The sequence below is a fragment of the Dendropsophus ebraccatus genome, chromosome 4 (assembly GCF_027789765.1).
Source record: "Dendropsophus ebraccatus isolate aDenEbr1 chromosome 4, aDenEbr1.pat, whole genome shotgun sequence".
Taxonomy (NCBI): domain Eukaryota; kingdom Metazoa; phylum Chordata; class Amphibia; order Anura; family Hylidae; genus Dendropsophus; species Dendropsophus ebraccatus.
Window position 1 is genome coordinate 54,437,900 of NC_091457.1, and position 26,928 is coordinate 54,464,827.

Consider the following 26,928-nt stretch of genomic DNA (forward strand, 5'->3'; position numbering starts at 1 on the left):
TTGCTTGCTTGATGTGGAAGTGTTGTTTTGCTTTCTGTTCATCTAAAAGTCTCCGATTTCCACTGCTTGTTTGTTTTGCTGTGACTTTACCTAAATATTCATTGTACTCATTGCATGTATAGACACATTCAAGAAGTTAATGGTCTTGTAAGGAGTGAGACAGCCAACAGATCGGGACATTACTCATCTGGACGTTTTCCTCTGAATATCGGCATTGAAAGGACAACTGGTCCAGATAATTTTTATACAAGTTCATGCAGCTGGAGCAAGACATTTCAATTTCTAGTCGGTATCTCTTACTTTGCACTCAGCCTGGTAGTTTTAGGCCTTAGGACATAATATAGTTCTAAATTCTCATTTGACCTTAGTAGAGCACGCTTAGAATAGTATGAGCCCAGAGTATACAGTATGTCCATATACCTTCAGTCAGTGTGGATTCTGAGAAAAATATTGCTTCTATCCGTAATACCTCTGTAATAAGGTGCAATATAGGGGTGTTGAGTGAATACAATATTGCAACCAGATATTACTATGGTTCACATGGAAGATTTGTTGCAGGAGTTTTACTCAACGCTATGCATATAAATTGGGCTGTTCCTGAATCTGAATGTACCCTGAATGTACAAAGCGATACCCAATATTTTTTGGATTGAACGTGCATCCAAAGAAATAAACCTCTTACATAGATGCCCCTCTGCAAGGTAGCCATGCTATCGTTTCCATTGACTTGGTAACCATTTTTGAAAAATATTCAGATTTGCCCTAAAGGTGCAGTTCTATATTTTGAAAGCAACAAATAAAATGTGTGTTGCCTGGAGCGACACACGGACTTGCTGAGACAGTTTCCAGAACTCATTCACCTGTTCACATGCTTTCATGACATAGGTGGGAAAGTTCCTAATCACTAAAGAACATCACACTCAAGTGTGGACAGGCCAGATAGTGCTGACATTTCTTGCTGACTTGGTGTTTACTGCATGGGGTTGATCTGCCCATTGTCATGAGCATTCTGTATATATTGCTTGCCCTGTGTGGATGTCTCACCTGGTGCTCATGGAGTACATTTCTCTGTCTCGCTCACAGATGCTAATGCAAGAGCTTAAGAACCTCAAAATTAAAGTGGAGGAACTGGAAAATGAGAGAGCGCAGTATGAGTGGAAACTCAAAGCAACAAAGGTGAGCTAGAGGACATTTCTGCACACCTTTTTCCTACCTAATCTGCTTATATCTGCTAATGACCAGAGATGTGTATGGAGCCTATATGGCAGCGCTTAGATGCTGTTTGATGATTTTATACAGAGCTGCCTCCATGTGCTGCTGCACTGGCTGTATCATATGTAGTATACATCTCCCCTAGGATGTAATACATTTGTTATCCAATAGAGTGCCCTAATTTTTCTGACCGATGTGTATGCACTCCACCAGAAAAGAGGTATATAAGAGATCCCATGCAATTCTACTTCTAGGAAAGGCTTAGATTTTTAAAAACATAATTTAATTCAGTAGTGTATGTAAGGCCTAAAATTGTGAACTATACTTTCCATAGAAAAAAATAAGTAAGCATTTACTTGGGGTATGTTACAGTTTAAATTAGGGTAACAATAGAGGTATGTGTAAGAAACAATTGACTGGGAAATACTGAAGATGATTTTTTTAAGATTATAAGATGGGAATAGTGCCCTTAACAATCACTATATTGCAGATAGATCTATAAAAAAATACAGCTGATATTTGATTGTTAGCTATGGAAAATCATATCTCTTCCTGCTAAAATATCAAGTGGGTGTTAGCATCCTTTTCATCAATAGAATGTATCACAACTGCTGACTGTGCTCTTAAAAATATATATATATATCATAGCCCCTTAGCACCCAGTCCCTAGGGCAGATGTCTTGTCGGCACCTACAATCCCCCACCTCACTCTCGGCTATGTCCAAGCCAACCATACAAATAGGACTTTAATTAGCCATAATATTGGTGCGTTTTCACAGGCAGATTTATCTGACAGATTTTTTAAGCCAAAGCCAGGAACAGACCATAAACAGGGAACAGGTCATAAAGGAAAGACTGAGCTTTCTCCTTTTTTCAAATCCATTCCTGGCTTTGGCTTCCAAAATCTGTCAGATAAATCTGCCTGTGTAAACGCACCATTAGTCCGATCAGTTGTCTGTAGGCTTGCTCATACGAATGATCATGTTAGACTAAACAACAACATATTAGACTAAACTGGCAAACAAGATAATTAAAAAAAAAAAAAACGCAAAGTGGCAAATGGTCAGCGAAGTTTGCTTGACATGCCATAAACTGCACAACTGAAAAAATTCAATCTGACAGCTTACTCTTTGGCACACAATGTTCTTTTGCATATAATAACAGTCTGCTGTAATGACCAAACGTGACCATTTCTCTTGAATTTCATAATGTGAATTACAGACTTGCCCTCATTGTTGTGGCACAAACCAGTTTTCTGATCTTTTTATAAATTATATTATTTTAGGCTGAAATTGCACAACTACAGGAGCAGCTGGCATTGAAAGACGCAGAAATCGAGCGCTTACAGAGTCAGATTTCTTCAAGAACAATTGCACAAAATGAATCGTCAGAAAGAGGTAATAAGTGATATTGTGTCCTGAAGTAACATAAAGGCAGAAACAAAGAAATACAGTATAAATAATTTAAATAATACTGTTTTGTGTACACAGCTCCTAGACAGAGCTATGTGTCTCTATGGTTACAGAATAAAAACAACACACGTGTAATCTGATCCTTCAGTCCTACTCCCTACATTTTTTTAGTGAGCATAGCATTTATCAGTTAGATCAGTGCTCTGTTGGTAGAGCCTGCTTGAGGCAAAGTCAGTTGCCAGATTTACTGTATTACAATGCAAGTCTATGGCGCTTCCGGTGCACCACTTGCTTTAGTACCTGCCATAGTTTTGAAACAGTATCCTGCGGTGCAAGTGGAATGATAGGTACCATTTAAAAGGAACTCTAATTAGACTAGACTCTGCTTATGAGGATCTTCACAGCATGGCTGACTTAGTAAAGTGTAAATATTTGTAATTACACAAGATATCTTTAGATATGTCACATGATACATGGGCGCATGTAGGATCACCAATTGGAAAGATAATCAGCACCATCTCCAATTGGAGGCCTGTTAAGAGAATGGTAGATGCCAGGGGCATTTGAGCAGAAATGATCCAATCCTGGATTAGAAGAAGGTTAAAAAAAAGTTGCTGTATCCTCGTACGATAGACTGGTGGTAGTGACGTGTGTGTCTGTCACAGCTCTAGGAAATGCTGGAATTGACTTAGAGGCTCTTAGAGGAATATTTCTTGCTTGTAGCTTGTCTCACTCACAGGTACAGGACCTCTCAGAAGCAAGGTCACTGCTTGTAGCTTGTCCATCTCGCAGGCACTTCAGGAACGCTTTACTTGACTTCAAGGGATGGTTGAGGGGCCTTTGAGGCAAAATATTCTTTGGCTTTACCTTTACAAACTAGAAACCTCACTGTCTGGTTGTGCTCTGAGACAGCGTCAGGAGGCTGAACACTTTTTATTGTCAAACTATTCCCTTATTTGCTTTTCTCTCTGTCTATGTAGTACTTATGCTGTACAGTAAATACTGTGCACAGAATACTGAGAAAATGCAGTCTAAGGGGCAATTCAAACAGAGAAAAACTGGCGGAATTCCAGGGCGGAAATCTCTGCTACGGAAGCCAGCCTCCATGTCATACTGGCTGTCTATGGGAGGGCTTGCGCTCCTCCTCTCTCCGCTCGGAAGAATGGACATGTCAATTCTTCCACGTGGAGAGAGGAGGCGCGAGCCCTCTCATAGACAGCCAGTATGACACGGAGGCTGGCGGGTTTCCGGAATTACTCTGTGTGAACTGGCCCTAACTAGTAGAAGCACTTGACAGATCAAAGGCAATATGGCTTCTTAATCAGATTACATAGAAGTTGTTCAAAGTCTATAACCATAAAAACACATAGCTCTGCATTAGCTATACACACACCATAAGAGAGGTTTAATCTACCCAAGATCCAATGTTTCTTCATTTTGCATATCAGATGCACTGGAGCAACAAAATGTTGGATGAAAAAGTGTACACCATTTTAATACAATGCGGTCTTAGCATACAACTCTCCATCCATTTAGCAAGAATATGTAATGCCTATATTACATAAAATGTAACGTTGCATTATTTTGCTTTCTTCACTTCTTCCCATCCCATAGAGGAAGTATTTAGGAGGAGGATAAAAGAGAAACGTAAGCCACTGTCATTTTTTATTCTCGTCCACCACTGTTTCTGTAATGCTACATAGTTGCAATAACCTTTGTTCCATGTCACTGATTGCCATTTGCTAGCAGCAAACAGACAGCTAACATTGTGTCAGCGCTTCCTCCACCTCAGCTTCTCAATGAATCATTGGAATCACTTTAATTGTAACTCAAAGTAATATCCTGGTTTTCACTATTGGGACTGGACAAGGCTGTCTGGTTGCTGGGTGTGTTGCCTGCAGTGTTGGTGAAATTTTAATTAATCCTATCTAAACTGCTTTGTCTTTTTATACTTTGTTTTTGTTTTGTTTTTTTTGGTTGAGGGGGTTGTTGGGGAAAATTATTCATAATGAAAAACTGTTGGAGAATTGGTGTTTTTCAATTTTGGCAAATGGAGACAGTAAGAAGTTGATTTATAGAGAGAGGTTTTTCCAGACCTGAAGATAACTGTATATGAAAATGATATAATTGTGGTAGATAAAAAGTTATTAATATGTCAATGAGTTTCCTTGGGCCCACAAGGACACATGATTCTGAGGGTCAACAATCCTTCCATATAGAATATTTGCTCATCAACCTTTTGGCCACGTTCACATGCTGTAAGACAGTGGCCACTGTCTATAAAGTTCACTAGTACCGGCTGGATGAACATCACTTCTTTGGAATTGAAATGCGGGCACGTTCGGGTGTGATCATGTTCCAATTAACCATAGGGGACAATGTAAAGTACGGCCAGAGTTGCACTTTACCTTGTCTGCACAGTCAATTTTGTGCGCCCGCTATTCAATGAATAGCGGCCGCACGAAATTGACATGTCACTTTTTTGTGCATCCGCATGGAATCCTGGCTGGAGTGTATACAGTGTACATACACTCCGGCCGGGATTCCATAGAGTTCAATGCGATCGTCCGGTGTCATTAAATAATGGCCATTGTTGAAAACCTGCAACAGCGGCCTTTGTTTAATAAAAATATACGTTGTGTGAACGTGTCCTTTAACTGCAACTTTGTTTCTACCACTGAACACACAGAACAGCAGTAAAGTCTAATGTTATTTGCGAATATCCTATAAGAAAGAGACACTAGTGAAAAGTGATTGTCCCCAAAGCTACTCCAAATGGGATGGCCTTTTGCTGGATCTTTGAGCCCCTTATAGTGTTAGGGCCTGGGCCCACAGGAAGATCCCGTAGTACTCCCAACGATTCGATCCGATCTTGATTATACTCCTTTTCAATCTCACCCTTCTCTGGCCTGATGAGGGGCAACAACCCCAAAACTAGCTAGCCAACCTCAATCAATTTAGTAATACAATGTAGAAACTCGCAAAGTTGTGACTACCTGATCTATATCCTATATATTAAATTCCAATTAGCATAATTTACACATTTACCTTATCTGAATGCTTCTATACACTGTTCATTAAGGTTGCTCAGTTACACCTTTTAGCTATGTTCCCACAACATATGGACCACAGTCATTGTTTGGCACTCAAAAACAGCGTTGTATTGAGTGTCAAAGAACAGGCATTTTTGTATTGAAATCAATGCACAATGCTTTAACCCTCGCCTTTCTATGATCAGGCTCCATTAGAACTGGGCCACGGTTCAGAAAAAGGACCGCAGCACTGGCTTCCTCGCGCCAATGCTATTCTATCCAAAATCTTAAAGCAACTGTACTGATAGTACATTCGCTTAAATATCTGATGAGGGTCTGACACCCAGCCCTCAACAATCAGCTGTTTAAAGAATGCGAGTGCCACAGCTTCTTTAGTGTTCACTGGCGCTTGTACTTGTGTCACACACTAATGGCACAGCACTTATATTTATAAATGCTGTGGCCTCTTCAAACAGCTAATTAGTGGGGGTCCCCAGCTAAGCCATCCCAATCTGATATTGATGGCCTGTCTGGAGGATAGGCCATCAGTTAAAAAAAAGTTCGATAGATGTAACTTGAAACTCTTGGACAACCCTATCCCATCTACCCACCTTGTGCCGTTTATAATATTGGTATCAGATGGGGGCACCTTCAGGGTCTGGGTGCAGTTGCTATTACTGCATTCCCTATAGGTATGCCCCTTGTGAACCAACACACCTGAGTGAGCCAGGGAGAATTTCTCTCACTTGCCCATTTTCCCTGCAGTGGCCAAAACTCGGAAAATGTAGAACATTAAAATCAATTGCTGTCCATTTTCTAAAGGAATGAACCAGCAGCCAGCATGAGAACCATTGTTCATTTGCAGCTCTTTGAACTGGCTCTTAGAGGGGAGGATCCCCTTTTATGATGCCCATCTGACCTGGTATATTGAAAGGAGTTATCAAGATTGGACAACACCTAAAAGGCGCACAGATGGTCAGGCACTTAAAGTGCTATCAGAAATGTCATCCTATATCAATGTGATGTGCAGTGGTTATATACACAGCAATGACTGGCCTTGGTTGTGATGTGAAGTCTCATACATGCTTTGTTTTTAAATACATATGTAACACTAACCCTTTTCTTGGACTGGAATTTGTTGTGACTTTTTGTGTACATTGTAAATTCTAAAGCTCGGTTAAATGGATTAAAAATTCACTGCTTCATTTCTTAACACCACATGTGCTTTGCATTAGCAATCTGTGCTTCCGGCAATCCTAATCGTTGTACTATGTGACTGTTATATACCACCAATCATTTATATCATTCACAGTATTGAAAAGTGTGAAATAACTAATCCAATTTTCCGACCCACAGATCAAGAAGTTCAGAGGTTGAAGCTGGGAATGGAGACATTACTAGCAGCAAATGAAGAAAAAGTAAGTGGGCACAGCAGTGTCGCATGTGACGGGCTTACAGTTCTTTTAAGCTTATGTACTTATGTATTAAGCTTAAATTTCTGTGTTCTTTGTGTTTTTTGCTCTCTAGGTGATCTATTAGAGATAAGCGAATCTCGAGCACGCCCAGGTCCCTCCGAACCCAAACATGCAGCATTTAATTACCAGTGGCTGCAAAAGTTGGATGCAACTCTAGGAAGTCCTGGAAAACATGGATACAGCCTATGGGCCCTATTACACTCAGATATCTGACAGATTTTTGAAGCCAAAGCCAGGAACGGATTTGTGAAGAGAAGAAATCTCAGTCTTTCTTTTATGACTTGTTTAGAGCTGTTCCTGGCTTCAATAATCTGTCAGATATTTATAGGGCCCTATAGTTCTATCCATACTTTCCAGGCAGCCTTAGGGCTGCATCCAACTTCTGCAGCCACTGGTAATCCAATACTGCATGCCCCTGTTAAAACAAACCCAGGCGTGCTTGATATTCGCTCTTCCCTATTCGCTATGCATTCTTAAATTTGGCCTCCCCCTTTTTAAAGAATATCTCTGATTTAATTAGAAAGCTAGGGCTCTGAAAAAAATAAAAAACACTATACTCACTTAACCTGCCTTAGTGCTGACACTGACCCCACCTCAGTCCCTCTGTTCACTTGCCCTGATGTCATGCTGTGCTGCTTCTCATAACTATGTTCCAAACCTGGTGTGTCCCAGTGTGTTCTCAATGTCGACAGTTTTTCAGTTAAATTGAAATAAACTACCCTGGTAACTTTTTTTTTCTTTTATTGGTTTAAACAGAAAACTTTGTGATGGTGTGTAAATATGTACCTCACACTTCACAGTTCCTCATGCCTCACAGCTGCATACTGTGGTTTCTTCTACTCTATTGTATTAAATTGAAAGGGTCACTTTAAACAGTGCATGACTTTTCTCACTTTTTCTATGGACTTGGCTGCAATAGAGTAAGGAAAGACGTGGCGTCTACTCTGGCACAAGTCGCCCTATGGAAACATTTAAGCAATAAGCTGTCAAGTCTTAGTTCTGGAGTGAGTTTTCTGCACATACTGTAGTTTCCTACTTTTGCCTGCAGCTTTTATTACGTATGTGGTTTGTTGTATTCTGTAATACAGTAACTGGCATCAACTTGAATATTATATAGTTAACTACTAACAGAGCCTTCGAAGTTGAAGGATTTTGAGCTTTCCTTAGAATGTACAGTACTTGTATGCACCTGTATTCACAGGGCTATACCATTCTTATATACTTTTCAATTACCTTTTAGGACCTTCGAATTGAGGAGCTTACAATGCTTCTAAACCAATACAGGCGGGTAAAGAATTTTGTCATGGCAGCACATGGTAAGTTGTGGTATATAGTCTCGATTGCAGTAAAGTAGTGCTAGCATGCTGTGGTGACAAGGGTGCAATGCAGGCCTTCAGCGGGGCAGTGGCAGCTACAGACTTAAAACACCTAGCTAATAACTTAAAAATAAAAAGGCAGATTTGTCTCCAAATCCGCAGCAAATCTTCTTGAAAAGCTGCACATTTTGGTGCCAATTTGCTGCTGAAGTTTGTGGCCTTACCCTTAGGCTTCATTACCACGTCCCATATTTGTGGACCATATTTTTTGTGGATTTGCAATTTTTGTGGACTTTTCGGAGATAACATCTGTAGTAAATGTGTCTGTGCCACAATTATGGTCTGCACTAGAATAGGCCCTTTTTGTTTTTTTTTGCAGCAAAATTGCTAAATGCTGATGTCTGAATAGGCGCATAGAAATTTATAGCATATAAATTTGTTCTGATTGCAAACTCACAATTACAAACAAATTTTGTGGACGTGCCCATTTTCTGCATTCATACAAGGAGATATGGGACCTCTGTTCTTGTTGTCATCCATCCATTTTTAGGCAGGATATTGTCTCTGTATAAGTTAACAGAGAGGTGGCCATGCTTGCCAAAGTGCCTAACAATGGGCTTTTGTAGTTATCTAGTTTTGATTCAGTAAAACAGCAGGTTCCAGCCACAATACAGAAATAAGAAACCAGCCTAACACTGTAAATGCTGACTTTCCTGGAGGGACCTGGTCAATCCAACCTTTCTCCAAGTCTTGCAAAGTCAAACTAGTTTTCACTTTTTGTCTGGAGATGATTTGTTATTTAGTGTAGACCAAGCTCATATGTTGTTACTAGTAAACATGTGAACTGTACACAGTGCATTCCTATATAGACAGTTGTATTACCATCATAATGCAGAAGCAACTCTTGTACTGCCTCATCCACCCCCTGAGCAATTTGTAAGTTTACTTTGCCAGTTGTTTCCAGATTGTCTTCCAGTGTCCTCATTTTTCTAATTTAGAGTGTGAGCTCCTGGCAGAATTTTTCACTATTTGCTCTATTTGTAGTGTTAAATCACATACCAGTATTTTAATAGGTTAACCCTATAAATGCCTCTCTTTTAGCATTCAACAAAAAGTGTTGTGTGAGCTTTTTATGGTTTATTTATTTATCATTACATTTTAGGTTCTTCAGAAAGAATACTTTCTGCTAGCAGCGATGATGAATTGGAATCTAGTATAAAGAAATTAATTCCAAAGAATAACCAGACTGTGGAGCTACTAAAGTCTGAGGTATTGTTTAATTCTTACTATATGTTCACAGGGAATTCTTTTTCAGAATCCATGTTCCAAGCTCCCCAAACTGTGTCCTACTGTTTTCATCTGGAAATCCACATTGTTGGTTAAATGACTCAGTTTTCACAGCTTAGATTATACTGTCACTAGTCTGTATGTGTATTAGCCACATTGCCACCATTACCCATAGACATTAGGTTTTGGCCACCTGGCAGCTAGATATGAGCCAGACACCGGAGGAGCAGATAGCATAACAAAGAGTGAAAACAGTAGACAAAAACTGTATGTGAACCAGGAGCATCATTTTACAATGACTTTGAAAGGCATTGTTCTCTATTAACTACATACTGTACCTTCAGCCACACAAAAGTTCAGCTGGTTATACTCTAGACTTCTGGGTTTTTAGGAAAATAAAATTAGCAGGAGACCAGGAAACTTGTGAGTACTGACTTTCCATTATTACCAACCTAAAAGCTTGTATGTACCTTGTCTCATACAGGTGGGTTCCACTGTGTCATCCCCGACTGTACCAACTTCCCCTCCACAAAACATCCTGGAAAATGGGTAAGAATAAAAAAAATTACATGTTACCTGGAAATGCATTATTAGATTTCCTAATTTTTCCTGTTAACCTGAAATATGTATATGTCCTTTTTTATTACTATTACATAAAGTAGTCCTGGTATATTGCTCCCTCTTCCTTCCCTTTGTGCACACAATCAACCACACTTCTAAGTACAGAAACTCCCTTACTGTAATTCACATGGTGATATTTCCTGCTTGGTTATCAAGTACTGGCACAGTTGACATGGACTGTAGCACATATAGTAAAAGTACCATGTAAAATTCATGCCAAATGATAATGCACATGGTACACAGTTCTTCGGGGCGGTCAGTGGTAGAGACTTACACTAGTTGATATCTAGCAATATATTAAATTTATACAGGTAACAAAACTCCACAAATGGCAAGTCTAGCACTCCAATGGCGAGATTCGAAATATGAAACCATCCACCCCATTAGAAAATAGGTTAAAACTGCAAAAGTATATGCAAATACACATTCAGTTGATAGGGAAAAAAATACTGATATACTCAGACATGCTCCCCACAGTTCTGAATGGATAAACATCATGTGATCACTCCTTTAACCTTTAGTAATAACGTGTAACTGAAGGCTTGTATGAAACGCCAGATCGAAATCCAATCAATCTGGAGATGACTAAGTCTCCTCAAGCAATAACTTTATGTAATCTTATTTAATGACTGATCATAGTACATATACTAAGTTATATTATATGTGGTACAATCTGTCATTTATGAAGATTACATAAGGTTATTGCTTGGGGAGACTTATTCATATGTGCACTCGTTGAATAGTATAACTTTATGCATGTATAGCCTTATAAACAACATCTAGACACAAGATCAATGAAAATTTGTAAAAAAAAAACAAAAAACATAATATCCCTGCTGGCATTCTTACCATTAGCACATGACCGCATTTGGAAAAGACTTGAGAGCAGCTTGTATCTCCAGTCTCCACCCTAGCAAACTGTAACCCCAACTGTTATGTAACGGGAACATATGGCTACATGTACCATGAATAGCCTTTTTGAACAACTTACTACCTTGCTGATGGTCTCCTATAAGCTCAACATACAGAAAACTGTCCCCATACTGCCAAGACATCCTCAGTATAGCTCCCAAGCAACAGTATATATTATCATCTACATCAGAGGTGTTTCTCCTCCAACCAAGACATATAGAGGTTGGTCAATGAGGGCAAATAATGCGCCATGGCTCCTTGAACCAGCTGAATGTGAGGATGCTGGGAATCAGACCCCTAACCGATCTGATATGCTAAGGATAGTCCAGAAAACCACTTTAAGCCTATATTCACACAATTTATCAATGTAAAAATGCATATTTTTTGTCGGAAAGTTGCCAGATGCGAATAAATTTATTTGCAAATGGCCATTTTGCAAATATTCACATCTGGCCACTTTCCAACCGGTATGCCAGGGGGGTGGGGAGGGTGCGGAAAGGGGGGCGCGGAATGTAAGTCCACTGTATTCATCATTTTATTCGGCAAAAAATAGTCAGGAAACCTACGCCAGCTCTGAGCTGGCGTAGGTTTCCTGGCGCGCGCACTGTTGCGCACAGGATTTATGTAGAAGCCTCTACATAAATCTCCGTACTGTCGGAGCTGCGGGGACATTTTTAAGTCCGGTGCAGAAAACGCCGGACTTAATAAATGTCCCCCATAGTATTTACATCAGTCTTTTGGTCAGTCTTTTTTCAACCAAAGTCAGGATTCAAACTGTCAGGGCAAAATATTGGAAAGATTTGAACAGTTTCTGTTTTTCAATCCACTCCTGGTTTTGGTTGAAAAAAAAACTGTGCAAAAGACTGACAGAAAGGAGTTGCACGGAGAAAGGCTGCTGTCTTCCACAAATCATTCAAGCTCGGTTCACAGGTTGTTCTGGTTATTATTAGTTATTTATCTTATTAGTTATCTTTATCTTCTCACTTTTATTCACTCCAATTGGGCTGAGCTCATACCAGACACAACCCATTGACCAGTGTGGTGGTGTTTCTGAGCCATGTGGCCATGGCCATGTTTGTTAGCTCTGGATAGAACATTTGGTTGTGGCTGTGAATGGTTTGCTTTAGACCATGTTCAACCACATGCAGAAAATATATTGGCTGTGCCCTCCCCAGATAGCCATATGTCTGTATTTGAGTACTGCTAAGTACAGTATCTTGACAGAAAGCCATGTCTTGTTACTGCGGAGTTAATTAAAACAGAATGATGTGCTTCCTGCATAATGGATCTACCGAATATGAGATTTTAACCACAGTCGCTGCAAATCTTTTGCCAAGTTATGTACAGCACTCTAAGCTGTCTTTTATAGCAGACATATATTACACCAGCCCTTTCATTAACCTTGCAATGAGCTTTTGTATTGTAAAGAAGTCAAATAAAAAAAAAAAATTATATATTTTCATTGCCGCCACCTACAGTTCACTCTTTCCCAAGTGTAAACTGAATCTCCATCTTTTACTATTATGATGTTTTTAGGACCAAGATTCTGTGTTATTTTCTTCATATATCTTTATAGTGGTCAGAGCTTTATTTTTCTTAGCTACAGAGCTATATTTCCCCTGCATAGGGGAATAACATGCTGGCTACCAGCAGCTGCCACTTACTTATTGCATACTATATGATTCTCATATTTGACAGGATTAGCACGCCTGGTCCCCCTGAAAATTTGAACTCTCCATTAGAAGAAAATTTAGAGAACATAAATAGGTGAGAAATCCTTTGTTGGCAATGTAATGCAATCTGTGAAATGATATCTGAGATTACTCTTCATTGAAAGACTCTAGGAAAAGTCTTGAATACTTGTGGTTATGTTTTGTTTGAATAGAGTCCAGCCCAGACAGCTGTCCACCAGCTTGGAAGATTTGCAGAGTGGATCTAAGGAAAAGGTACAATAGTATGCTCATATACAATACAGAGAAGGGTATATGTTTCTCTATGCTGTACTATTCCGTAAAGTCAGGTAATGATACACAAAGCAGAAAATATACTAACGTTAAACATAAAAGTGCAACTAAGCCAATGAATCAGGAACCTTCCCACTACTGACTAGAAGGGCAAGGTATGTAAGGTGTGGGTATGCAAACTTTTTATTGTTTTATGACACAAGGATGCACATAATACCCTTTTAGGGTACTATGAGCATCCTTGTGTCATAAAACAATAAAAGGTCGCCTGCACAAATCCCTGTCAGTTTTTGCTTTCAGGAAATACCAATCAGGAAGACTTCCAGGAGGCTTCAGGAAACCATCAGTATTTCCTGACAGAAAAACTAAAAAAAAAATTTGCTAAACTCACTTGCTGCACAGCTGCAATGCTGCTCTCATCAAGCTTCTCCTTTCCCCTCCTTTGCGAGTGTCTATGCCCAACAGAAGTTTATGGGTCCAGAAAGTTATCTGGATTTCCTATTAACAAATCTGAGAAAATTTACCAGATGTGTGCATGCAGGCTCAAGAAATAAAAATCTTTAAGGAATGAACTTATGAAAGACCTGCATGCTTGTGGACCCCATGGCAGTCCCTAACCACTAGACATGAGAATTGCACAGTCAGTGACAATCACAGAGTCTTGTAATGGCACAGGATATGGGTTTGTTAAGACACAACATCATAAGCCCAGGTATAGTTCATCTACCATTTATTAGTAGACTTTATGTTCCTATAGAAACAAATTGAGTTAGACAGGGGCTACAGCTTGGCATAAGAAATAAGTCGCCAAGACAATAACATCCCATATTTTCTAACCTCATAGTTATTTAAAGTTCAGTTAAATATCCTTAACTATTATACAGATTGCAATGCTCCCAGAACACACACAATATAAATCAGAACCATGTTTGACATAGACTAAGGTTATCAGGTCATGTAACAAGAGATTGCAGGTAGTCAGAGAAGGATAGATTGTATACTACCCTTACATATTCTTATATCCATTATATTAGGTTGTGTGCATGTCTAATAGATGTCTTAAATTGCTGGTGAGGGCACAGATTGTTCTGCATGTCTGCTGTTTTCAGCATGCGTAATTTACTTGTCTTAATCTTAATTTTTTTTTTCGAGTTTAACCCATCATTTTTTTTTTACAAACACTTTAAATACAGTGTTTTTTAATGATTTTTTTTCTCTCTGTATTTCTTCTACTAATTTAAGGTTTTGTCTCCAAACAATAATCTCTGACCATGTCTCCTATTGGGGTAAATAGACATCATAGAGGGTAATGCCACAATATAAACTATCTTTATTAGCTAGAGTGAAGAGCTGATAAGAGCATCTTCCTCTCTGGTGCTTTACCCTTCATTTGAGGTAACTACACAAGAGTAAAGCACCTATTACACAGGATGATTTAGAGGAGCAAGTGGGCGCTGACCTGTCAGATCTGCCCCTTGTAACCTGCTCGGTGCTGGCTCCATTACACACACCAACAGCGAGCGGGTAAGAGTGGGGGGTCGTGGGGAGCCACAGGGGAGCTGCCCCAGTGATCATTAGATCATAGAAGATAGCAAAAAAGAGCCTGTGGAGCCTCATTTAAGAGTCTAAAAACACAGGACTTGCACAGAAATGCACCTAGGCTTTCACTGTATTGAGCGCTTAAGATGGCCGTCAACAGTGTTATCTTTGGCTGGTCTCCCTGAGATCAGTGATCTGTATCCTGCATAGAAGATAGCAGCGGTCTGCTCCCACTGCTCCTATTGCATGGAGTGATGGCAGCAGATTGTTGCCATCTGCATTGTTGGTCTTTCAACATATTAAAAGACAACGATCAGCCGACATCATGAATGTCGGCTGATCGTTGCCTTTTAACATTACTATTACACGAAGCGATTATTGGACAAAAATCACTTTGTGTAATAGGGCCTTAACATTCACTGTTCAGATATTAGATAGCCATTGACCAACTGCTTCTTTGGAGGACAGCTATCTCTTCTGACTGCCCCAGTAAACATGCAGACTTGGCTTAACTGGCATGCATGAGTTTTAAGAGGGGGTAAGGACCTGCTGGACACCACTGGCAGCTTACCTTTCCGAGTATAAAAATGATCATTCATGTTAAAAACCAGATGCTGCATATTTCTCTCCCAGCATTCCCATTGTACTGTAATACCACACACAACCTTTTTTCTAATTCTGGGCAACCCCTTTAAACCTTGCCCCTTTTTTTTTTAATTAATTTTCATTATGGGCTACTCTTAAATAAGAAGGAAATCTCTCCGAGAACTTGGAACATATATTCACTCTTCTGTGTCTAATCACCAGCAGTGTGAAGAATAACTATTTTGTCATAAGGGAAGAACAGTTTTTTGTCATTCATGTATTTTTCTGCTATGTATTATGTAGGAAAATGTGGTGTTAAATATTTAACTGAACTGTGTGTCGTGTGACTAGCAGCATGTTATGTTTTTATTGACAAATTTTACTCACTTTAGATATAGCTTTAGATATACAGTATGGCATTAATGCAACCCATTTACTCCTAACTATAGTGAGAATCCTGGTTATCGAGCATTGGACAAAATAATTCCAAATGGTAAATTGTTCAGAAATTACCACCAGTAAACCCCAAAGCATAGACAGGTATATACTCTAAGGCTATGTTCACACTATGTAAGAACAACGGCCGCTGTCATACAATTTCACCCGGCCGATACTGCAGTATCGGCAGGTTGAACATCATTTTATTTTAGTTGGAATGCAGGCACATTCAGGTGTGCCTGCAATCTAATTGACCATTCTACGGCTATTCTACAGCTACTGTTCACCAAACTGTGGCCTTAGAAAATAGACATGTCAATTATTTTCTGGGGCCGCAGTGAACATTGGCTGTAGTGTATATACACTACGGCCATTGTCCCATTCACTGACAATCACTTAAAGGGGTACTCCGGGCTGGGGTGATTTTCAGTGTACGGTCTGCGAGGGGGTAGATATAGAAGCCGCCGGTCACTTACCTCCCCGGTTCCAGCGCCAGGTCCCAGATCGCACCGCCCCGTTCTCCTGTCTGGCTGCTGCTTCCTGGTCTGTGCTGTGGCTTGAGACGTGACGTCTCAAGGCAGCTCAGCCATTCAGCGGTCATAGCGGAGTCCCGCCTCGGCCGCTAAATGGCTGAGCTGCCTTGAGATGTCACGTCTCAAGCCACAGCACAGACCAGGAAGCAGCAGCCAGACGGGAGAATGGGGCGGCACGATCTGGGACCCGGTACTGGAAACTGGGAGGTAAGTGACCGGCGGCTTCTATATCCACTCCCTCCCCAGCCGTACACTGAAAATGACCCCAGTCCGGAGAACCTCTTTAAGCACTCTGTAAACAACAGCCATTGTTGCATCCTCCCAACAACGGCTGTTGTTCTATGAAAAAATATGGCGTGTGAACATGGCCTAAGACTGTAAGACTAAACTTTTCCAATACCCCTGGTCTAGTGTAGAAGACCTTCTTTGGTAAGGGGCATAAGGTGTGAAACACATACGTGGTGTAAGGTCCTTGGTGAGTATTTGTGTAGCCCCTCTTTCGAAGTCCAGTATTAGTTCTTGGTTAACTTGCCAAATAAAGTAGATCCCATAAGTCAATACAGATTATTGTATATTATAATATAGTCTCTTCAATAAGTTAAAATCTAGACCTGTCGTGCAGGATCTAAGGAGTAAAAGAGTTCAATGCTGTTTAAGTTGGTGTAGACCTTTTTCTAACCATTCACATTGTGTTGTATTTGCACACTATACTAACCGTTTGGTCTTAATGTCACTTTTTTCTTCATGTCTTGACACTGTGTAGCATGCTGATGGGGAAATCTCAGAGCCTGTAGTAACAGAGCCTGATGTAACACCAGAGGTATATTAACTTTATTAAAACTACTTGTCTCATTAATGAAACCTTTTTTGTGTTCTGTTTTGTAGTTTGCACCATAACCATTTTTAATCATGTTTGCCTGCATATGTGGTTGGTCACCTTCATCATACTAATAAATCAACCACTATAACAGGTGTTATGTTTTAATACAGTCAGTAAATTCTATAGCAGCGATATTGTCAATTTTAGTTGCTACCAGAGTTGCTAAAGAGAGATGTAAAAATCATCCCTTCTTCTTTATCCACCCATTCATGGGACAAAGATGGAAGAGGTTGTAGTTGTCAGCTATTTGCATCTGAATTGCCAATTCCCAGTTCTAAAATTAAGATTCATGGGGCATAGTGGTTCAGATCTGCATCCAATGTGTTCCCTGGCTATAACATGTACTATCCTAGGACAATTACAGGACTAACAACTTACCTTTTTGGCTTTTTTAAATGATCAAATATCATCTTAAAGGAACACTCAAGATAAAGCTTATTACAATGTCTAAGAGGGTGGAGCATGACACAAAGATTCTCTCCTTAGTGTACTATTACAAGGGCCGATAGGGGCCTGATAATAACTGTAAAAGAGCATCGATCTGCTAGATTGATGCTCATTTACTGGGCCTTTTACATGTCCTGATTATCGTTTAACAAGGGCTGCAGGGACATCGTTACCAATGTCCTTGCAGCCCTTGCTTAAACTCTATACATTACCTATTCATGCTGCAGGGCTCCTCTTGGGGTCTTCTTCTCACCGGGTCCCGTGTGCTGCAGCTCCAGAGCTGCCTGTCTGAGATGACAGGCCACTCAACCAATCACTGGTCGCGGCGGTCCCGGGGAGAAGACCACAAGCATGGATAGGTAATATATAGAGCTTGGAAATGGTCAGCCGCTGGCCGCGCACCGCTATTACACGGCGCCCGTCAATGATAGGTCCAAACCTATATTAACGATGAGCCAATGATCATTGTCATTGGCTGATCGTTGTGTTTATTACACAGAGCGATAATCGGCTGGATAGAGCAAATTCGGCCGATTACACTGGTCAACAAATTTTCAAAAGTTGTTTGGTTCAGAAATAAAATTATCCATTTCTTAATGATTTTTATGTGCTGAATTATCAAATATCAAATTATCAAATATCACAAGGAAAAATGTTAATTGGCTCTAGTTTCTATGATATCGAAGAGTTCTCATGTTACTGTTTTGTGAATTGTATAGAATACAGTATAATAGCCTACATATTTATTACTTCTGCAATCATAAGGAAGAAAGTTTACTGTTCATAAACTTTTGAAATATATTCATAGGAAACTTAGTTCTATCTGAAGTCAACTACAATTTACAGGCATATCCAAGAACTTTTACAAATGAATTATGTTTATAGAACTCTGGAATGTAGGTCCTTATTCAATGGCTACTTGGTGCATTTACACATGTCTTTTGTATTCATACATGGGATTGTCTCTGATAACTGTCCAACAGTAATCTGCAAGCATTGATGGGTTCCATTTACTCCGATACCAATAGGCTAGGTTCACACTGCGTTTTTGCAATCCGTTTTTTTCATCAGTTTTTTTGCAAAAAAAACGGATGCATTTGTGTGCATCCGTTTTTCCATTGACTTCCATTATTAAAAAAAAAAAAAAAAAAAAGATCAGTTTTTTTAACGGTCGCATAAGTAGGGTTGACACTACTTTTGTGTCTGTTAAAAAAGATCCGTTTTTTTTTTAAATAATGGAAATCAATGGAAAAGCAGATCAAAACGTATACACACAAATGCATCTGGGTTTTTTTCATCCGTTTTTCGCAAACTCTATATCTTGAAAATTAGAGCCATAATTTTCGATCTCAGCACCCCAAAATTAGTTAGGTTCAATTGTTTTCATGTCAGACCCGTTTTGGCTGTTGACCAGTGTTATCGTTCCGTGTAATAGGACCTATAGTGTTCTGTTAAGCATTGTGGTGTCGCTCTGTCTCCTCATACCCTCTACTAGTCATAACATGGATAAGGATGTTCATTTTGCCTGGGTGCTGTACGTTTCAACCACCTCTTCTGCCCCACCCGTTCGTATCAGCCTGTCAGTGGTGGCAGGCCCTCAACTACGGAGAGATAGTGAGATCAGTTTACCAACCATAGCTGGTTGCTGGTTGGATAAATTTAATATTCTCTAGTCGTGTTTTTTTTATATTTTTTTTATAACCGTAACAGTGCCGTTATTATAAGATATGTAATTTTTGATACTACATTATTGTATACAGTTCTGTGTCTGGTCTAACCAAGGCCTCTTCTTAATGGCATATTTATTTGTTCACATCAGAGTAAAGCAGATCCTAGGTACCAGACATTACCAGGAAAACTGTCCCACTCCACAGCAAATGGGTCACATGATGGCTACCGGAAACCTGTATCCCAGAATGCATTACATTTAAGCAGTGAAACTAATGGAATACAGAGCTTGTGTAAGTAAAAAATTATGAAGCTTTTGTGTCATACAGACAAGGTGTTATCATGGTAAAATGCCACGGCTCCGAGTATCTTGGCTAATAGTGAGCCTCATAAAATATAAACAAGATGGCTACCATAAGGGTGAGGAAAGTCTAGTGCTGGGCAACATTTGGTCTGATTTCCCTTCACCACCATATGCTGTTCTGCTATACAGGTGGTCTAGTGGATCCCTTGGCTGATTTACTTTCACCGTAGAGGAACCTAATCTAGACCATCCTTTCCTTGGGCCCCACTGGTATCTACTTCTACAATACCGAACATCCTCCTTAAAGACTAAACTGGGGATCTTCTGGTGACCTATGCACTTTAGTGGAGAACTGGAGGTGGCACCTTCTACTCCGGTGATGGTCTTACCCTTAGGATTACCTCCTTACACTTTGAATTTCACATTATGCTCCTTTTTTCCTTTTTTTTGTTTGCTCTTGTGGGACTGATTTGAAGATTTCGGCAGAAGTGCCAGTGCCCCAGTAATAGGTATCGTACCTGTCATGGTTAACACAGCATGCGAGTGACTTATTTCATTCTTCAAAGAACATCATTGATCTTCTTTGATGCCACCTTCAAACTTAAGTGCCATTTTTCCTTGGTTTTAGACAATATTGCACTTTTAAAATCTAGTATCATGTTGCTTCTATTATGGATGGCTCTAAAGTTGGGTTCTGCAATAGACCATGTCGGACTGGAGAAACTTGGGACTTCCAGAGGGAATGGCTCTGAGGGCCCACTCTGCATCCATACAGAACATGTGCATGTCCATTTTAAATTGCATTTTATTCACACGTTCATTGTTTTTCCTGGTCCGTCAATGTAGTCCGCAAGCTACCTCCATGATCTGTGTTTACATCGGTTTTGCATCCGCGTCCATGTTTTTCACTGAACATTTTAAAGCATTTTAAACTACACTGACTACATCACATCTGTGTTTCTCACAGATAAACACGGATTTCGCATCCATGAAAATCACAGATCTCATTGATTTCTATAGGGGAATCCATTCCGTGCTTCAGTTCGGCGTTATGACATGTCCTATTTTTAAATGGAACGGATTAGAGATCCGTGAAAACACTGAACATATGAATAGCTCAAAAGAAAGCAATGGACTATAAACTTGTCTGTGCACACAGATAACTTCACTGAATGTGTGAATGCAGCCTAGGCTATGGTCACATCTAGTATGAGACCGGCCGGTCTCAGAAAAGATCATCCCGGCTGGTACTGCAGTGCTGGCTGGATGATCTTTAGCGCCGCTGAGTTGAGAACTCCCCCCTGCACACAATGAAGCGTGCGGCTGGAGCCGCTCGCTTCATTGTGTGAACTGACAGGGTTTTCTACGGCGCCGCTAGGTATCCCGGCCGGAGTGTATACTATATGTATACACTCCGGCCGGAATTCCCTCAGCCTGCAGCACTACAAAAGTACCGCAAAAATCACGGCTGTTGTAACAACGGTAGTGATTTCTGTGGAACTTACGTAGTGTGAACATAGCCTAAGTCTGTTAGCAGTTTATTTCCCTCTCTCCATTGTGAACATTTGCATGCTTGTAAGAGTCTAGCATGTATATACATAGAAGGGTTGGAAGGACTAAGAGCTTTCTAAGATTTATGGCCACCTATGCAACATAGAGTGACGGGCTTAAAACAGAGTGGTCTTCTTGTCAAAATGTATACCACAACTTGTGTTCAGAAGCGTATGCACAGTGTTGCCAGTTTAAGTGTAACTGTTTAACTCTAAATGGCAAGAGCTCTGGACCCACACTCTAGACTGGTTAAACCGGCGAATAGATATACCAGCAAACACCAGCTCCAATCGTAGCTACACAGTGGACTATTAGTATAAGATTGTCCCGTTGTAGATCACACATTTAATTTAGTGTTGACCAGATAAAATTGATAAACTAAACCTTCTATGCCATGTAAGCATGTCTGGTTTCACTTCTGGATTACTCTGGATTTTAAAATAAGAATGAGCATGGATCTCTGCTTGGCATGCATTCTGGGTGTGGGATAAATAAAGTTATATGCAGTCTATTCTATTATAAATGGGTTGGGACCACCAGAGTGGCAGCCACTATTACTTGGCTCCCAGCCCTGGCACATACACTGCCAAGTGAGTGACCATCTTCTTTGATATCCTTGATAGTGCGCTCATGTGAGACGTTGCTTTATTTATGGTTACAATTCATGATCTGGTTTCTTGCTAGAACATATGATTGACGCGCAATTGGCTGCCTATGGGTATTTCCCTCTGTAGGCACAGCCATAGCCAGGACAAGGAACTGTGTTTTCGGGCATCTCTTTACTATACATTACGTTTTGACCATGTATTTTATTCATCAGGTGAAACTGAAAACAACTTGGACATCACCTTTAATGACCTTTCTTCAGGGGGCACGGAATCCGTCCCACACTCTCCTCTTACTCCTGATGGCAAGAAGAGCCCAAAAGGCATCAGAAAGTTCTGGGGAAAGTAAGGTTCCATTTTCCTTCTAATCGATCCGTGTTCATGCACATGTCTTATCACTTGTATATGTTTGTTAAATAGGAATTAATAAAGGGTTATTATTAATTAATTTAACCGCCAAACCAGACAACCAAATCTTAAATGCCTCAATTAAAGCCCCTAAAAGTGGATCCCAGACCTTGAGCTTGTTGTTTAGGTTGTTCCTCTTCTGTCTCAGTGTACCATACTATTACACTTCTGTAAAAGCATATACTGAATATATAGGCTATAGTAATGTATACCATGCACCCAATGTCTTTTTTTTTTTTTTTAAGACTAAGGAGAACTCCCTCAGGAAACTTTAATACAGATGAATTAGGACTGTCTGAATTTAAAAGAGGGGGAATGAGAGCCACAGCAGGACCAAGACTTTCAAGAACAAAGGATCCTCGGAACAAAAATAGGTAATTCCTCAATGGTATATAGAATGTACAGTATATATAGTAAATTCTTCTGATATAGTATATTGCATACCTGGAAGTAATGAGACATTATAAGCCATACCAGTCTTCCCTGACCCCACAGCATTGACCAAAAAAACATGCTAAGGATCAGATGCAGCCAGGAGTGGAGGGGACAGCTAGGTCACCCACTAGCCACAGCCTGGTAATCTATAGCCAATATGTTCAGCATTACAGTAGGAGCAATTTATCCCTAATAGTAGTAGACAGTGAAATATAGTATGTGGCACTTGAGGTCGGTGCTATCTAAAAAGAATCGTGTGCTTTTTTTTTACAATAAACTCTCCTGTTTCTTGAACATTGATTGTTTCTGGAGCACATCTTTTGGATAGCGCTGACCTAGAGTGCCACATTCTATTTCTCATTTCTCACTGTCGACTGCTGTTCTATGGCAGGGGCCCCTTTTGGGAGCAGCCCGTTGTAGAGGTGCAGTCAGATTGTCAGTCCATCAGGGTGCTCCCATGGTGAGAAGTGATACGCATAAGGCCCAAGGGGCAATTAGGTGACTGAATATTCACCTTCTCGGTTATCTTTTCTCCCTGTGGTAATATCCCTAATGGCTCTGCATAGTCCATTAAGTTACAACTATTTTGCTTTTTTCATAGTGATTATAACGCTCCTTTTGCCCAGTGGAGCAATGAGCAGGTCTGTAACTGGCTGGAAGATTTTGGCTTGGGACAATATGTCATATTTGCCCGGCAGTGGGTGAGCTCGGGTCACACATTACTTACAGCCACACCTCAGAGCCTGGAAAAGGTGAGAAATCTTGCACATCATGGGGCACTGTCATCATGGACAGGCCGCAGTTTGGTTACTCTACAAATTACTTTTTTTGTGTTATAATAAAGGAACTTGGCATTAAAAATCCACTGCACAGAAAGAAGCTTCAGCTAGCCCTCAGTGCCATCAGCTCCAAAAAAGATGAAAAATCAGGCCAACTAGATCACATATGGGTAACACGTAAGTATTCTTTTCTTTCTAGACCTAAAGGGGGGTATCCCATGACTAAAAGATATTCCCTAGCATAAGGGATGACAAGTTAATTGGTGGAGATCCAATCACAATGCAATGTTCCGAATCACAGAGGGAATGCTTGTCATACACATGTGAAAAACGCCAAACAGTAGATTTGGGGAAACATTTCCCTCTTTTATTGACATTGGTAGGGGACAAACCGCTATCCAATGGATAGGACAAAGGAGAAACCCTTTAAAGGAGAAATAAATATTTGCATTTGTTTTTGTTGTTACTCCAGTGGCTCTAAAATAAGAGACTTTAGCCTTTTATGGTTTGCCTATGTATTTCCTATGCATACTTTTTATATTTTCTTTTATGTATCTAGTATATCTAGCTGACGTATATATTTTGTTAAGGTAGAAAGAATTTTATTGGAATAGGTTGCAATGGGGGACTTTTAAAGTGTCACTGTCGTTATAACTTTTAAAATGAAGTTTAAATATACATACTTTATTTTTGTTGTTGCTATCATGCTGTAAAACAAAACTGTACTTACCAGAAATCCAGGTCCAGCCTCCTGAAGGCAGATTTTCTGACTTGTGCTGGTTGGAAAAAAAAGACTAAACACAGGGGGAGGAGATTTATCAAACTGGTGTAAAGTGAAACTGGCTCAGTTGCCCCTAGCAACCAATCAGAATTCACTTTTCATTCCTCACAAATTATTTTACTGATATCTGTAAAGTGGTGCCATCAGTTTTTGTAAGTGAAAGTACCTATTTAAAGGAGTTGTCTTATTAGAGGGGTTATCCAGCGTTACAAAAACATGGCCACTTTTCCCCCTACTGTTGTCTCCAGTTCAGGTGTGGTTTGAAATTAAGCTCCATTTACTTCAATGGAACTGAGTTTCAAAACCACACCCAAACTGGAGACAACAGTAGAGGTAAAGTGACCATGTTTTTGTAGCGCTTGATAACCCCTTTAAGGCAAACCTTTTTAAAAAGAAGGGAGTTTGTCCACCCTGGCACATGGACACATCACCCTTGTTGTGGCCACTGCAATGGAAATGCAGCATTGCATGGTGACCGTTTAGAAATTCACTATACAGTCAGTTTCCTAATAACTTAAATGATCATTTCTGTGCTGTTACATGGTCTAATTTTTTTCCCATTATTATCAGGATGGCTAGATGACATTGGCCTTCCACAATACAAGGACCAGTTCCATGAAGCCCGTGTTGATGGAAGAATGCTACAATATTTAACAGTGGTAAGGAGTCCAGGGGAGAGGTCAGTTTTATTTGTTTCCTTTTTCTAGGTTCCCTCAGATGGAGTTAGTAAATATGACTTGACACCATATTGTCATTGATCTGGGACCTCTGGACATGTACTCATCTGGCTGCATCTGTAATGCAAATACATAGAATTTGAATCCTGTTGACTACAATGCTTAGCATCTCGTGTTAGTGAACTGGTGACAATGTGCAGATAGCAATTCCCTAAAGGGTTTATGAAGGATAAGAAAAAGTGCAACTACTTTCTTTCAAAGACCGCACCACCCGGTCCCCAAGTTGTGTGAGGTATTGCAATTCGGCTTCATTCACTTCAATAGAACTATGGATTATATTAATCCTTCATGTTTGGCCAGATACAGACATGAGGTTTGGTATGGAATTATGTAGGAATGCCTTGGCAGCCCTGATGTTTTAAGACCTTTCTGCTGCACAAAGCTGAAATTCCAATAAGAACACTATAATTCATCACACGTTTCCAAGATCTCTGCTTGTTGTCTGTAGGACTTCTTGAAGCCTTCGGCCTATCCATCTGACTAAAGGGTAGCGCTCATCAGGCCCGGACTGGCCATAGGGCATCTCTGGCAGAGGGGCTGACCCCCTCCATGCCGGCCGGCTACTTCTTCCCCCCAAACTCTGCACACGCCTGTTATTCAGCACTGCTGTGCTCCACTCTGTTTATCACAGTATATACCAGCAGAGGGCGCTGAGGAGCAGGCAGAGCAGGGACACAGGCAAATAGCAGCAGGGGGAGGGGGGTCCGTAATGGTACATTCCAGGGCCCTTCCTCCTTGCCTGGCCAGCTTGTTTCCCGTTTGGCCGCACACCTAGCTTCCTCCTGCTGTCGGGACTTGGGGGAGGAGGGAGGAGGATGCCAGTATGGCAGCCTGCACAGCACAGAGGAAACATGTAGGCCTGGAAGCGAACATGCAGGCCTGGAAGCTGTCTGCACAGATGTCTGTCCCTGTCCCCTGCTCCTGGTGATTATCATCTATATTCCTGAGGACAGAGGTACTGACCCCCTTACAGGATGAAGCATGGGAGGAGACTGCACCACAGAAAATTAGACTGAGAACTACAACTCCCAGCAGTTCCTAAAGGTCTATAGCTGTCAGGGCATGATGGGAGTTGTAGTTTCCAATCTTTGGGGTTGGTGTTACATAGTTCTGGGGTATTCCCCAGAACTATGTAACACCCAACCCCATATATTGTAAAATACAACTTACTGCATGCCCTGACAGCTATAGACCTTCAGGAAATATATATTTTTTATTTGATTAATGTAAAATGAATACCTCAGAATTATGAAATACCAAACACCATCAATTGTGAACTACAACTCCCAGCATGGGTGACAGCTATAGACCCTCAGGAACTGAGAATTGTAGCTCCCAGTATGTCCAACAAGATTATATAGTATGATAAAATGTCACTGCAGCACAGACACTATATAAAATTTCCCCCCTACGGTAAGTGGGCCTGTGAACCTTGAAATGCCAGGGCCGATTTTTAGTCCCAGTCCGGCCCTGACGCTCATTACATTGTAATAGGTCTCTGATTTCCAACAAGTCTCATAGTAGGTAACTTGAAGCAACTTGACCTCATTGCAAAACTGAAGACTCAGCCCCTCTTCCCCACCACCTACCATGTTTCATTCATAATATACTTCTGTGTCTATAATATACTTCTATGTCTTCTGTGGCTCTGACTGTACACAAGTATTTTCCATTGACTGACAGCAAGCATAGACATAGTATATCATAGAGCTTCATTGAATTGCGGCCGCAGAAAACTGACATGTCAGTTATTTGCGGCGCCGCACTGGATCCCGGCCGGAGTGTATACGATGTGTATACGCACCGGCTGGGATCCCATTGAAGTAAAGGCAGTGTTCACAGGCGCATAAAGCAACGACATCGGCAACAACTGCTGTACTTTTACGTAGTGTGAACATAGCCTAAAACTGGAAAAAGTCTTTTTAACATTGTTCAAAGCAAAAGGCTGAATATTGATGAACTGAGGTCTTTAAGTGAAGCACAGTGACCCCTGCTGGCCATGTCCAA

The 26,928-nt window shown here is 40.5% G+C and overlaps 1 protein-coding gene and 1 long non-coding RNA gene across 16 annotated transcripts in view; one reads left to right on the top strand and one right to left on the bottom strand.

Annotated features, from left to right (window-relative positions):
* LOC138788179 (uncharacterized) overlaps nt 1-16,854 on the bottom strand; it is a 69,631-nt gene extending 52,777 nt beyond the window's left edge. The window contains exons 1-2 of the long non-coding RNA XR_011362562.1: nt 16,785-16,854; nt 10,205-10,272 (exon numbers count right to left, since the gene is read on the bottom strand). This is a non-coding gene — a long non-coding RNA (uncharacterized lncRNA). The remainder of the gene's footprint in view (nt 1-10,204; nt 10,273-16,784) is intronic.
* The window catches only part of PPFIBP2 (PPFIA binding protein 2), a 138,866-nt gene that overhangs the window by 76,468 nt on the left and 35,470 nt on the right, over nt 1-26,928 (top strand). For 7 of the 15 annotated variants that reach the window (XM_069965802.1, XM_069965795.1, XM_069965800.1 and 4 more), the window contains 17 exons: nt 1,084-1,176; nt 2,498-2,609; nt 4,239-4,271; nt 7,013-7,074; nt 8,372-8,447; nt 9,610-9,716; nt 10,219-10,283; nt 12,966-13,034; nt 13,153-13,213; nt 17,090-17,146; nt 19,473-19,614; nt 20,102-20,134; nt 21,997-22,126; nt 22,435-22,563; nt 23,226-23,376; nt 23,469-23,580; nt 24,755-24,843. In XM_069965802.1, the coding sequence (XP_069821903.1) occupies nt 1,084-1,176; nt 2,498-2,609; nt 4,239-4,271; nt 7,013-7,074; nt 8,372-8,447; nt 9,610-9,716; nt 10,219-10,283; nt 12,966-13,034; nt 13,153-13,213; nt 17,090-17,146; nt 19,473-19,614; nt 20,102-20,134; nt 21,997-22,126; nt 22,435-22,563; nt 23,226-23,376; nt 23,469-23,580; nt 24,755-24,843 (1,521 nt within the window). The remainder of the gene's footprint in view (nt 1-1,083; nt 1,177-2,497; nt 2,610-4,238; nt 4,272-7,012; nt 7,075-8,371; nt 8,448-9,609; nt 9,717-10,218; nt 10,284-12,965; nt 13,035-13,152; nt 13,214-17,089; nt 17,147-19,472; nt 19,615-20,101; nt 20,135-21,996; nt 22,127-22,434; nt 22,564-23,225; nt 23,377-23,468; nt 23,581-24,754; nt 24,844-26,928) is intronic. The other 8 variants (XM_069965798.1, XM_069965806.1, XM_069965797.1 and 5 more) reach the window with 6 other exon arrangements.